This window comes from Aureococcus anophagefferens (assembly GCF_000186865.1).
Source record: "Aureococcus anophagefferens unplaced genomic scaffold AURANscaffold_6, whole genome shotgun sequence".
Classification (NCBI taxonomy): Eukaryota; class Pelagophyceae; order Pelagomonadales; family Pelagomonadaceae; genus Aureococcus; species Aureococcus anophagefferens.
In genome coordinates, this window is record NW_008705566.1 from 626,289 (window position 1) to 640,006 (window position 13,718).

General features: G+C 69.8%; 3 protein-coding genes across 3 annotated transcripts in view; 1 reads left to right on the forward strand and 2 right to left on the reverse strand.

The window, feature by feature from the left end:
* Positions 1 to 1,251: 1,251 nt before the first annotated feature.
* On the reverse strand, positions 1,252 to 2,005 carry AURANDRAFT_62993 (hypothetical protein; the record flags this gene model as incomplete). Its single annotated transcript, XM_009037658.1, has 2 exons — positions 1,252 to 1,635; positions 1,763 to 2,005. 2 exons carry the CDS (start codon positions 2,003 to 2,005, stop codon positions 1,252 to 1,254), a joined length of 627 nt encoding a protein of 208 aa, XP_009035906.1.
* A 1,203-nt stretch (positions 2,006 to 3,208) lies between these two features.
* On the forward strand, positions 3,209 to 11,808 carry AURANDRAFT_71288 (hypothetical protein; the record flags this gene model as incomplete). The annotated part of the gene is made up of 8 exons (XM_009037234.1): positions 3,209 to 4,569; positions 4,775 to 6,660; positions 6,713 to 7,284; positions 7,484 to 7,527; positions 7,649 to 8,257; positions 8,458 to 8,615; positions 8,832 to 10,199; positions 10,291 to 11,808. The coding sequence occupies 8 exons, from the start codon at positions 3,232 to 3,234 to the stop codon at positions 11,579 to 11,581; spliced, it is 7,266 nt and encodes a 2,421-aa protein (XP_009035482.1).
* A 923-nt stretch (positions 11,809 to 12,731) lies between these two features.
* AURANDRAFT_62995 (hypothetical protein) overlaps positions 12,732 to 13,718 on the reverse strand; it is a gene marked incomplete at both ends in the record, with an annotated part of 4,240 nt that continues 3,253 nt past the window's right edge. Inside the window, one exon of the mRNA XM_009037657.1 lies at positions 12,732 to 12,978. Within this exon, the coding sequence (XP_009035905.1) occupies positions 12,732 to 12,978 (247 nt within the window). The remainder of the gene's footprint in view (positions 12,979 to 13,718) is intronic.

The following is a 13,718-nucleotide window of genomic DNA, read 5'->3' on the forward strand; positions in this document are numbered from 1 at the left end:
CCGCTGGACGCGCGATGACGCGCGTTTCGTGCTTTACCATGCTCTGGTCGAGCCTCGGTTTGTTGCTCGCCTCGGCGCAGCCGCCGTGGAAGGAGGTGGACACGGTGCTGCCGGAGCCGTCCGAGCTGTGGAAAAATAAGTACGCGACAGTGTCGTCGCATACATGCCTACGTAGGCGCCTACGAGACCTTTCACGGGCTACGTAGGCGCCTACGCGCCTACGTAGCCTCGTCTGGAACCTATGGACCTATGACCTATGCGCCCACGTAGGTATGCGACGCGCCTACTGATTGCGCGCGAGTATATTCGCGGCGACGGGATCGAGATCGGCGCGAAGTCGACGCCGCTGCTGAGCAACCACACGCTCGGCAAGATAAACGCGGAACGCGCCGCGAGGAAAGCGCCGCCGACGACCGTGAGGCTGGTCGACGAGTTGTCGACCGCGGACCTCTTGGTCAAGTACGGCGGGACGGACGCGACGCATCAGGGCTGGCTTCGAGGGATCCGGGCCCACCCCGTCGACGTCGTCGACGACGCCAACTACTTGAAAAGATTCCGAGACGAGTCGTTGGATTTCGTCGTCGCCAACCACGTCCTCGAGCACGTCGTCGACTTCCTCGGCACCTTGGCGACCTTCCACCGCGTGCTGCGCAGGGGCGGGGTCGCCTTCGTCGCGCTCCCCGACCGAAGATTCAACCCGGAGGACCGGAACAGACACACGACCCAGCCGACGCATCACCTCGAATCCTTCCACAACGAGGCCAAGATCGACGCGGACCACCCGTTCGAGGTCGCCGAGGGCAAGTTGGGGCGGCCCGTGACGACGGACGAAGAGCCCGCGGCCCTCGCCCGAGCGCGGGCCGAGATCGCCGCCGGCGCCAGCTCCGGCATGCACCTCCACACCTTCACCACGGACAGCCTCGTGAGCGTGCTCGTGCTCGCCCACCAGCAAGGCGAGCTCCGCGGCCTCGTCCTCACCCTCGTCCAGCAGGTCGCCAACGAGAACATCCTCGTCCTCCGCAAAGTCGACGGCAGCTGCCCGGGCTACTTCCCCCACAAGCACGTGCCGGAGCGACTCCCGGCGGGCTGCCCGGGCAGATCGTCCAAGCCGGGCGCGGCCTACGCGGCGAGTCCTGGCGCCGCGGCGGGGCGGCGAGGGCGTCGTCGGACGAGGCGGTGGCGGTAAACAAGACTAAGCCGGGTCCTCCCCCTAGTGTGGTGGTGAAAAAAAGACTAAGCCCGGTCCCCCCCCTAGTGCTTGGCGGGCGCGACGTGGGCGACGGAGAGCTCGACGGCGCGGTCGCGCGCGCGCGCGACGAGGCGCTTGCGGCAGGCGAAGTCGAACTTCTCGCGCTTGCCCTTGAGCCAGGTGGCGAGGAGCGTCGCGATGGAGGGGACGTGGTAGACGTGGGTCGGCGCGTAGAACTCGGGCGCGGCCTTGGCGAGCGCGGCGAGCCGCGTCCAGGGGATGCCCGGGAAGTCGTGGTGCTCGAGGTGGCGGAGCTCCTGGAACGTGAGCCAGTGCCAGAGGTCGGAGCCCGCGTAGGAGAGCGTGGGCTGCATGTCGTCGAGGGCGCCGTAGGCGTCGTCGTCCTTCTTCGCGCGCGGCGCGAGCGTCGGCGCCGCGTACGCCGCCTGGGCAGCAAAAGGGTGATTCAACGTCGCTTCAACGTGAGTGTTCCGCGCACGCGCGTTCCGGAAAAGCATCCACGCTTCGAGACCGTTCCGAGAGATGATCGCTCGTCCGAAAATCAGCCGAAACGAGTGGAAAACGACCGAGATATGAGCCTTTGAAGTTGGGAATTTCGCACCCTTTTGCTGCCCTGTAGGCCGCCGCCATGGAGCTCCGCTCGTCGAGGTCCGTCGCGCAAGCGTGCTGGAAGAGCCAGAAGCCGATGCAGGGGTGCGCCAGGAAGCCGACGGAGTTGGCCGCGGACAGGGCGAAGTAGGCGAACGCGCCCCACCCGTGCGCGGGCGACGCGCAGCGCCGGCCGACGGCGGCCATCGCCGCGGCGCTGCACAGCGCGTCGAAGAGCCAGAAGCAGGTCTCCTTGCGGTTCGCCTTGAAATCGTCCCGCAGGCAGGCGAGGAGGCTCCAGGCGTAGGCCAGGGGCAGCGCGGCGGCGACGGCGGACGCCCACGCGACGCCCCCGGCGACGCTGTCCGCGACCGCGACGAGGCGCCGGCGCCGCGCCGCCGCCGCGTCCTCGACGCGCACGGCCCGCGCCGCGGGCCGCCGGGTGTCGTCGTCGGACGACTCGTCCGTGACGACCGCGGCCTCCTCGAGCTCGTCGTCGCCGTCGTCGCCGTAGACGTCGTTCGCGTGCGCCGGGGACCGCTCCCAGAGCCAGAAGAGGGCGTCGGCGTCGGCGTCGCGGGGCGTGCCGACGTGGGCGTGGTGGCGCTCGTGGCCGCCGGCGAAGTAGTAGGAGAACCAGGGGAACGTCGTGAGCGACGACGCCAGCAGCGCGCACGGCCCGGCGACGGCCCACGTCTTCGCGTGGCTCAGCTCGTGGTTCAGGGCCTGGGCGCCGAAGGCGCACTGGGCGCCGACCGTGCCCGCGAGGAGGAAGACGCGGAGCGCGTACCGCGCGTCGACGCCGCCCGCGCCGGGCGCGAGGAGGTGGATCGCGACGGCCGCGTGGACGAGGCAGACGCCGACGCACGCGACGGGCGACCAGGCCGTCTCGCCGTGGAGCTTCGCGACCTCCGGGTGCGCCTTCAGGATCGCCGCGCGCCGCCGCGAGTGCCACTCGGACACGCTCGGGCGCCGCACCTCGTGCTCGAGCGTCACGGCCTCGGCGACGGCCTCGTCGAAGACGCGCCGCATCGACGCGCGGCGCTCGACGATGCAGATGTAGGGGTAGGTGCCCTTGATCTCCTCGAACTCCTCGAGCTGCTTCTCGAGCTCGAGCACCATGCCGCCGGCGGACAGCGCGCGCCCGGCGAGGCGCCGCGCGTCGGGCACGCACCAGTGCTGCTTCCGCGTCAGCTCGAGGACGCGCGGCGTCGCCTCGGCCGGTTTTGCGAACACCGCGTCGCGCAGCTCCTTGAGCCCGACGCCCATGGCGCGGCGCGGCGGGCTCCGGCGCGACGGCGGCGCGACGCGGCCGGCGGCTTTTTCTCCGCTCGATGTGGGATGCCACTGCCAGCCGCTGGGATTGGCGATTTGTTTGCCGCTTCCGCATCAACATCCTCCCCCCGGGCTGCGGCACAGCGACCTTTCGAACGATGGGCCAGGCGGGCAGCACGGATGGCGGCCCGATGGGCGCCATGGAGGCGCTGCAGCAGCAGCTGGACCGGCTGGAGCAGAACCTGACGTCCCTGGAGGAGGACTACGCCGAGCGCGTCGCCGGCGAGCTGCTCGACGGCAGCAAGGAGCCGTCGGGCGACCTCTACCTCTGCGGCGCGCGGCTCAAGTGCGACGGCGCCGTGCGCGTCGTGACGGGCCCCGTCGTGGGCCTCGTCGGGTCGACGACGGCGCGCATCCTCCTCGAGGTCGACGCCGACGCGGAGGTCGCCTTCGCCGCGTGCCTCGTCGACAAGAACTGCCCCGGCGGCCGCGAGACGCGGCGCGGCGCGGCGACCCTCAAGGCGAACCGGCCGGGCGTCTGCGAGCTGACGGGCCTGACGCCCGACTCGCGCTTCGTCGTCGTCCTCGGCAACGTCCACCGGTCCGACGCCGTCGAGCGGCTCTGCGAGTTCTGCACGTACGAGCGCGCCGGCAAGCGCGAGGAGGCGCGGGCGCGGTTCATCGCCGTCGCCCACGACCGGCCCACGGCCGTGCGGCCCGGCGAGTACAACCGCTGGGAGACCATCGTCGAGCGCGTGTCCATGCGCCAGCTGCCGCCCGTGAACGTCATGGTCCACGTCGGCGGCCAGGTCGAGATGCGCCGCTTCTTCGAGGAGGCGTGGGTCATGCTCAAGCGCGGCGTCGAGCAGCGGTCGCTGGCGGCGGCCCTGAGCGGGGCGACGGAGCCCTGGCACGAGCTCGAGAAGCGCGCCTGCGACCGCCTGCGCGACGGCTACCGCTTCGCGTGGAACCTGCCCGGGAAGCGCGACGTGCTCTCGCACTGCCCGCACCTCATGCTCTGCGGCGAGGGCGACGTCTACCCGCGCTTCACGGACGCGCTGGAGCTGAGCCCGGGCGTCGGCGGCGAGGTCGCGTCTACCATGCTGCGCCTCGCGCGGCGCGTCTTCTGGGAGTACCAGCGCCAGCTCTGGGACTCGCGCGTGCCCGCGCTCGTGGCGCGCGAGGAGGGCTTCGGCGAGCGGCGCGCGGCCGTCGCCAAGGCCCAGCTCGTCGCCGCGCGCGCCGCCGCGACCCTCAAGGCCGCGAACGTCGACCTCGAGGTCTACCGGAAGCGCGCGCTCCAGTCGGAGGAGGGCGCGTCGTCGACGGCGGAGCAGACGCTCGTCTTCCGCTGCACGGAGCTCGAGGCCGAGGTGCGCGGGGCCGACGCCGACGTGGACAAGGCCGTGGAGGAGCTGAAGTTCTACGCGGAGAACGACGAGACGCCCGGCGGCTCGGAGCAGGAATCGAGCCTCCACGTGCTCGGGGGCGTCGCGGTCTGTGCCGAAACCAAATATTCAACCCGACTTCAATGTGAGCTTATTCGAACGATTTGGACCAGACTCATTCACTGTGCTTCGAGAACTCGACGAGAGCGATCGATCCGTCCAAAAATCAGCCGAATCGACTTTGATTTGACCGAGCTAGAGAATTCTCAAGTTTGGTGGGGACCCCCCAAACCAGTGGTTGGTTTCGGCACAGGTCGCGGTGCTGCTGCTGGACACGCGGTGGTCCCAGGTCACGCCCGAGGGCGCCCAGCTGCCGACGGCGCCCCTCGTGCCGTCGAGCGCCTGGGCCCAGCTCGAGAACCTGCTCCTCTTCGACGCGGCGTCGCGCGACTGCACGGCGCTGCTCGTCGCCGTCGAGGAGCCGCCGCTGAACCCGTACACGCCCGTGGCCAAGGACCCGGCGAAGCGCAAGAAGCTCGAGGACGACGTCGAGGACTTCGCCGCGCGCTGGTCGAAGAACGAGGCGGACCAGAAGAAGTTCATGGGCCTGCTGCTCAAGTGGCTCCACGTGTCGAAGCAGCGGTGCATGTACGTGCTCGCGGGCGGCGACCAGCCCGGCGGCGTCGAGACCTACGTCGAGGAGACGACGGGCACGCAGGCCGAGTTCCGCCAGATGATCGTCGGGTCCATCACGGGCGCCCAGCCCGCCGCGGAGCGCGCGTCGGCCGCGCCGCTGCTCCTCGACGCGGGCGCGCTCAAGCTCGACGAGGCCAAGGAGCACCTCGCCTTCGAGCACGAGCGCCTCGTCCCCGCGGACCACTGCGCCTACGTCGAGGGCCTCGTGGTCATGCCGAACACGGGCGTGGACCCCGTGCGCATCCAGGCCGAGTCGCAGTCGCTCTTCTACGGCGGCGTGCGGTGCCTGCTCGGCCCCGTGATCGGCCGCGTCAACGACCGGTCGGCGATCATTTTGTGCGAGGTCGAGTACCCGGCGCCCATCGCCTGCGTCGTCACGGAGTCGCTCACGGGCAGGGTCCACAAGCAGATCGTCTACCTCGCGGGGAAGCGCGTCCACGCGTTCCGCTTCGACGACCTCGAGGCGGCGCGCTACTACGCGGTCCACTTCGACGGCATCGAGGACCCCAAGTACCGCACGGGCTCCTTCACGACGCCCGCGCGCATCAACGACCCGGCGCAGGCCGAGGAGACGACGAGCGAGGAGGGGTCGAAGTACGGCGGCGCGCAGGTCGGCGACGGCGGCGGTTCTTTGCGCACGCCCTGGCAGCGCAAGTTCCGCGTCATGGCCCTGGCCCGCGACGCGCCCTACCCGGACCACGAGAACTGCGTCCTGGCGCCGCCGGAGCCGCCGCCGGACGAGGGCGCGGTGTTCACGCGCGCGGCGAAGAAGAAGGCGAAGCGCAAGGCCGACTTCCAGAAGGCCGCGATCTACGGCGCGCAGCTCATGGAGTGCGCCAAGGAGCTGAGCGACGCGCCCTGGCCCGGCGTCGACCTCCACGTGCACCTCGGGGGCCAGGTCGACATGGACATGGTGCTGGGCGACGCCGTCGCGGTGCTCGCGCGCGCGGAGATGGCCCACGTCCGCGGCGACCCCGTGCAGGCCGGCCGCCTCGAGGACGCGGCGCTCGACCGGCTCCGGGACGGCTACCGCACGCACTGGAACCTGCCGGGCACGCGCGAGATGCTCGCGCGGGGCTCGCACGTCATGCTCCGCGGCGACAAGGACTTTGGGACGCTGCTCATGCGCGAGGGGTCGCCGATCACGAGCTTGGAGCGGGGCATGATGGTCGGGTCCATCCAGTGCTCCGAGGAGCTCCGGAGCGGCTACGTCTACCGCGCGGCGCGGCGCCTCACGCAGCGCGTCTACCGCGAGTACCAGCGCCAGCTCTGGGACCCGCTGCCGAACTGCGCGGCGGCGGCCGTGAGCGCCGCGGAGCGGCACCTGGACAACGGGAGCCTCCGGGACGTGGGGCTCGACCACCCCTGGGGGTCGACGCCGGGCGTGCCCGAGGGCCACGCGACGGGCTGCTCGTCCGTGAGCAGCCACGGCGAGTGGTTCTTCGAGACGTTCTGCGGCGGCGTCGTCGGCCTCTTCGCGCTCGACACGAAGCGCGAGCCGGCGTCCCTGAGTTTCGCGAGCTTTTGAAACGACGAACCATCGTCACCGACGTAGGCACCAGCGGCTCTGGGGCGGGAACCGGGCCCTGGGCAAGGGCGGCACGTCCTGGCCGCCCATGGAGGTGCCGCTCGTCGGCGACGACCAGTGGGACGCGCTCGAGGAAGCTCTGAACACGGAGGGCCTGCGGGCGCTCTACGTGGCGTCGGACTGCCCCTTCTTGGACAACAGCATCAACGACGCCAAGTACAAGATGACGCAGCCGGAGCAGCGCGACGTCTGCCACACGTGGCCCGCGCACGGCGGCGACCTGCTCAGGCTGCTGGGCCTGCTCGAGGACTGGGAGGCCGAGGCCTACGAGCGGCGCGTCTTCTTCCTGGCGGGCGGCGCGACCTGCGGCCTGGACACGGAGCTCATCTCGAAGCGCCTGTCGAACGCCGCGGACGACGCGACGGCTGCGGCGCTGCGCGAGGCCAAGGAGAGGGAGGACGCGGAGGCGAAGGAGAAGGAGGAGGCCGCCAAGGTCGAGACCGAGGAGGAGAAGAAGCGCAAGGAGCGCGAGAAGAAGAAGGCCGAGCGGGGCGGCGCCTTCGCGAAGATGCGCGCCAAGGCCGCGGGCGCGTACCTGTGTGCAAATCAACCAGTGAGCTGGGACGTCCTGACCAAACTTGAGAATTCTCTAGCTCGGTCAAATCGAAGTCGATTCGGCCGATCTTTGGACGAATCGATCGCTCTCGTCGAGTTCTCGAAGCACAGGAGAAAGTCTAGCGTCGAAACTGTCGCATACGCTCACATTGAAGTCGGGTTGAAGATTTGGTTTCCACACAGGCGCGTACAAGGGCGTGAAAGCGACCGCGAGCGACGGCGCGCGCGTCACATCTTCACACCGACTTCAACGAGACCTCGACGAGAGCCATCGATCCGTCCAAAGATCGGCCAAATCGGCGTGTATGTCGAAGTGTGGCATCGGCTCACCGGTCGATTCGCGCGCAGGTGAGCAACGCGGCCAAGGCGATGAAGCAGGACGCGGGCGGCGCCGTGGGCCCGCGGAAGCTCAAGCTCTGGCAGAGCGGCCCCATCACGGCCGAGGCGTCGCCGCCGACCTTCGAGCTCCAGGGCGGCCTGGGGCGGGACTACGCGTACGCGCACGCGGCGACGAGGGAGCAGTGCGTCGCGACGTGCACCGCGGCCTGGTCCGAGTTCGAGACCATGTTCACGACGCACGTCATCACGCCGGGCGTCGAGCCGGGCAGGCCCGGGCGGGGCGTCCTGCCGAAACCGCGGCGGCCCGAGTGGCTCAAGCAGCTGCTCGTGTTCCCCGACGAGGCGCTCTTCGACGGCGAGAAGGACGCCGTGCTCCAGCAGTACCTGGACACGGAGCTCGTGAAGCGCGACCTCATGCACATGTTCGACATGGTCGGGCCGGGCCACGGCGAGCGCGAGGCCGCGGGCGCCTACGCGGCCGCGCTCTACCCCGTGCTGTCGCTCTACTACCGCGAGCACGCGCCGTCGCAGATCCGCGACCTCGCGCCGCTGCCCTCGACGCTCCTCATCGAGGTCGTCGGCCACCGCTGGAACTCCGAGGGCCTGTCGGACTCGACGGTCATGACCAGGGCAGCAAAAGAGAGCGAAACTCCCAACTTCAAAGGCTCCTCTCTCGGCCGTTTTTCACTCGTTTCGGCTAATTCTTGGACGAGCGATCATCTCTCGGAACGGTCTCGAAGCGTGGATGCTGTTTCCGGAACGCGCGCGCGCGGAACACTCACGTTGAAGCGACGTTGAATCACTCTTTTGCTGCCCAGGTCATGACGACGCTCCCCTTCCTCAGCCCGGAGACGTTCGCGGTCTTCGTGGGCCACTGCCTCCAGTTCGCGAACATGGTCCGCGGCCGCGTGCTCGAGGCCGTCGCGGAGAAGAAGGACGACGAGGGCAAGGAGGAGGACGACCCCTTCGGGCTCGGGTTCTAGTCGAGCGACGCGGGTGTGTGGCTAAGCTTCTAGGTAGTGTGCGTGGACTTGCTCGGTCGGTGCAACTCGACGGCAACGAGCAAGTCAACGAGCTCGTCGCGTCACAACGTTTTCGACAGGCAGGCTCTCCGAAGCCGCGTCGTCACGACTCGGCGGGCACGACACGGCAAGCACACCGCGAGACGCACCGCAACGCGCGCCACACGCAGCATGTTCAGCGCCTTCGCGTCGTCGTGGGCGCCCGACGACGACGACCCCTTCGCGTCGCCGGCGCCCGGCGGCGTCGGCGACCGCGCGCCGGCCTGGGAGCCCGACGCCGCGGCGGCGTGCTGCCGCGGGCCGGCCTGCGGCGTCGCGTTCGACACGATGGAGCGGCGGCACCACTGCCGCGGCTGCGGCCTCGTGTTCTGCGGCGGGTGCACCGAGGGCGTCGCGCTCATGCCGCCGGCGTGGCGCGAGCGGGACCCGCAGCGCGTCTGCGACGCGTGCCAGGTGCGCCTCGCGCCGTACCAGCACGCGTGGGCCGAGTCCCGGAGCAACGCGACGCGGAGCAACGCCGTCGCGGACGCGAGCGACTCGTTCACGCGCTACTGCAACAGCCCGCTGCGGTTCACGCTCGGCGGCGAGGTCCGGAAGGCGGCCTACACGCTCCAGAACCTCTTCGACGGCGTCAACTTCTGGGAGCGCGACGCCGAGTACTTCGACCAGAACGTCGCGCACGCGGACGCGCTCCTCTTCGTGACGCTGGCCAAGGTCGCGTTCATCGGCGGCGTCACGGGCGGCACGGGCCTGCTGGTCGCGCGGCTGCACGACGGCTCCTGGTCCGCGCCCTGCGCCGTGAGCTCCTACGGCTTCGCGTTCGGGGCCGTCGTCGGCGCGGAGATCACGGACGTCGTCACGCCGCTGGACCGCGACGCGCTGGGCCAGTTCATGGACCCGAGCGCGTCGAAGCTGAGCCTCGGGGCGTCCGTGAGCTTCGCCTTCGGGCCCCTGGGCCGGGCGGCCGACGGCGAGGCGCTCGTGTCGTCGGCGGGCGCCGCCTCCTCGACGACGTCGTACTCGCAGGCGCGCGGCTTCTACGGCGGCTTCACGGTCGAGGGCGCGCACGTCTACGTGCGCGACCGCGTGAACACGCGCTTCTACGGCGTGCCCCGGACGCCCGCGGAGATCCTCTGCGGGACCGCGCCGCGGCCGCGCGCCGCGCGGCCGCTCTACGACGCGCTCGACCGCTACTACGCGGAGCGCGTCGACCGCTACCTCGACGACGTCTTCGAGCGGCGGACGACGCGGAGCTCGTCGCGCGACGCGCACAGCATGACCTTCAACCCGCGCGCGACGAGCGACAACGGCGCGACCTTCGACCCGCGCGCGAGCCGCGAAGCGAGCTCGGGCGTCGCGCGCCTCGGCGCCGGCGCCGTCGGCGACTCGCTGTTGAGGCCGCGGGACCGCCCGTCGACGGACCTGTCGAAGTCCTTCCGCGAGGAGCTCGTGCTCGACGACGACGACGAGGACCCGTTCGCGCTGCCGGAGCCGCCGAGGCTCCCGAGTCCGCGACCGGACCCGGACGAGGAGCCTGAGTACGTCGAGCTGTAACTCGTGTTGTTGGTGGGGAAACTACTAGTACGACTCAATCGACTATGTCATCAAGGTTGGAGAAACCCGCGGCAGCTGCAACGCGATGGCGCGGCTCGCAGCCGTCGCGCTGTTGCTCGCGCTGCACGCGCGCGCCGGCGACGTCCTCGTCAATCCCATCGTGGGCCACGAGGTCCGGCTCGACGGCGGCAGCACGCCGACCCCCAAAACGAGCAACGCGACGGCGACAGCGCTGCCCGTCGTGCCGCCGGCCATGCCGGAGAGCGTCCGGGCCTTCGTCTACCGGGAATGGAGCGCGCTCGACGAGGGCATCGACGACGTGCTGCGGCGCATGGGCGCCATGTCCGCGTTCGTCGAGTTCCCGCACGCGCGGAACACGTTTTTCAACCATCTCAAGGGCACCTACGGCATGCTCATGGCCTGGAACCAGCCCGTGGCCGTGGCGCGCGCGGGCCTGGCGCACACGGCCTACTCGGGCGACCTCTTCGAGTTCTTCATCTTCGACCCGACGGTCGACCGCGCGGAGATGCGCGCCCTCGTCGGCGGACCCGCGGAGGCGCTCATCTACGAGTTCGGCACGGTCGCGCGCCACGAGTTCGTCGGTCTGGGCCACATGATGAACAACCGCAGCCACCGGCTCGCGCGGCCGCTCGTCGGCGGGCTCGACGACCGCGTCGCGACGCGGTCGCGCGTCGAGGGCGCGAAGACGCTCAGCAACCGCGAGGTCGCGGAGCTCATCGTCGTGTCCATCGCCGACTACCTGGACCAGGGCGTGACGACGAACGGCTGGCGGGACCACCACCAGATCGACCCGCTGGACACGCGCATCTTCCCCGGGACGGTGGAACCGGACGTGTCGCTCTACTGGGCGGCCGCCGCGTGCAAGGCCGTGCGCGGCCACCTCGCGGTGATCCCGCCCATCTTCGACCGCTGCACGGCGGACATCGCCTACGAGGACGAGGCCGCGGCGCGCGACATGTACTGGCGCGTCGTCCAGGACTCGAACCGCATCTCCGGCGACGCGGCGATCACGATGATCGCCGCGGCCATCGAGCTGCTGCCCTACGTGGGCGAGATGCACGTCCTCCTCGCGCAGCTCCACTTCCGCGCGGGGCGCCACGGCGAGGCGCGGGACCACGCGGCCGTCGCGCTCGACCGCATGTACGCCTTCGGCGGCACGTGGGACAAGCGGCTCACCTACGAGTCGTGGATCGCCTTCGCGCGGCTCCTCTTCGCGCGGTCCACGGCGGCGCTCGACGCCGACTTCGACGGCGACACGCTGCCGCGCGCCGCGGGCGACCACAACGTCAACGACTTCGGCACGCAGCTCGTGTCCATCCCGGAGCTCATCTCGAAGTTGCCCTAGTTTTTGTGGAGCGAGCTTCTTCGACGACGACGACGACCTCCTTCGACATCGACGACGACCTCCTTTCTTCGACGACGACGCACGATCGACCGACCGCCGCGACTCTCCGCGACTTCCGCGACTTCGACGACCGACGCGCCCGCGAGGGCGCTTTCGATCGACCCGCACGCACAGCCGCCCCGACGCGCGCCTGGAAGACGGCGCGTGGACCTTCTAATATCTGTCTAATATAGTACTGTTTTTCTTTTCTATCCCTTTTTCCTTGAACAATATTTGAACATCAACAACGTCAGGCTTCCAGCAGCGAAGTCCAGAGCGAAGCTGTTGCTCGTGTTGCTCGTGCGCGCGCGGCAGCCTCCGCGTCATGGCGGCGAGGACGATGCCGCCCCGACACCCGTCGTTCTCCTCTAGGCTCTCCGTCGCCTTCGGCGCGGCGCCGACGAGCGACGGCGGCGCGCCGTCGGCCGAGGATCCCGGCGCCGGCGGTGGCGTCCGGCGCCTGTCATTCTGGAACGGCCAGGGGGGCGCGACGCCCAAGGGGTCGCCGAGCGAGGTCGAGCTCGGGTCGACGCCGACGCCCAAGGCGGGAGGCGGTCGCCCGGGCATGCCCATGCGGCAGCGGAGCCTGGAGAGCCTCGTGTCGCAGACGGTCGAGGAGGACGCGGAGGAGGTCCACGAGGCGCCGGCCGTGGACCTCGAGGAGGAAGTCGCCCTGGAGCTCGAGGGCTTCCCGGAGATGGGCAGATTCTGGAAAGCGCTCAACCCCATGGAGCCCTGGCGCATCAACTGGGACATCGGCATGCTCTTCATGATCCTCTTCGTCATGCTCGTGACGCCGTTCGAGCTCACGTTCGTCTCCGGGGACCGGCCCTTCACTCACGATAACGTGGGGCTCTTCGTGATCAACCGCTGCGTCGACACGGTCTTCGTCGTCGACTTTGGGCTCAACTTCGTGACGTCCTACTTCGACGTCGACCACGGGCGGCGCGCGACCGGCGCGGGACGCGGGGCGATGTCGACGCGCGCGATCGTTCCGGAGAACGGGTCCACGCGAGAGATCATCGCCCGTCCACGCATGGGCCGAACGTGACCGAGCCTCCCACCCTGTTCCCGCCAGGTGGGTGACGCAGCCGGGCCGCATCGTGCTCCACTACCTGCGGACGTGGGCCGTGCTCGACGCCGTGTCCATCACGCCCTGGTGGGCCATGCCCATCAACAAGGACGCGGGGCTCCTCCGGCTCGTGCGGCTCGCGCGGCTCTTCAAGCTGCTCCGCGTCTTCCAGAGCCCGCGCATCGTGAGCCGGCTCTCGAAGCACCTCAACGTGAGCTCGCGGACGCAGACGATCATGATGTACTCGTTCCTGCTGCTCATGAGCATCCACGGCAGCGCCTGCTGCCTGCGGCTCATCACGGACATCCAGCTGCAGCACTGCAACACGGGCTCGCGCGAGCGCGAGGCCGCGTGCCCCGGCACGACGATCACCAAGGCGAACACGTGGCACGACGGCATCTGGGCCGAGTACACGACGGCCATCGTCTGGTCCTTCACGGCGATGAACGGCGAGGCGACCTTCGTCACGCACGCGGAGGGCGTCCTGGGCTTCGCGATGATGCTCGTGGGCTGCATCCTGCTCGCGTTCCTCCTCGGCGACCTCGCGAACATCGCGTCGAACCTGGACCCCGTGAGCAACGACTTCAAGCAGACCCTCGACTCCATCAACGACTACATGACGAAGCTCCGCTACCCGAAGGAGCTCCGCGTGCGGCTCCGCGAGTACGTCATGCTCAGCGAGCCCGTGTTCCGCTTCAACTACTACCAGGCGCTCCTGGACCGCCTGAGCCCGGGGCTCCAGGCCGTCGTCGCGCAGCAGAACCACGGCGCCGTCATCTCGAACATCCCCTTCTTCCTCTACTCGGTCCACAAGTTCTACGGGCTCGCCGCGGGCTCGACGGTCCGCGCGCGCGCGCCGCGCCGCAAGGGCCAGCCCGTCGCCTGGAGCGACCGCAGGGCCGTCGTCGTGCGCATCACGCCGGACCTCAAGTACGACCTCGAGTACGTCGACCTCGACCCGCCGGAGATGGAGTCCGTTTCGCGGCGCGGGATGTTTTACTTCGTCTCGGCTCGTTCGGGGGATCC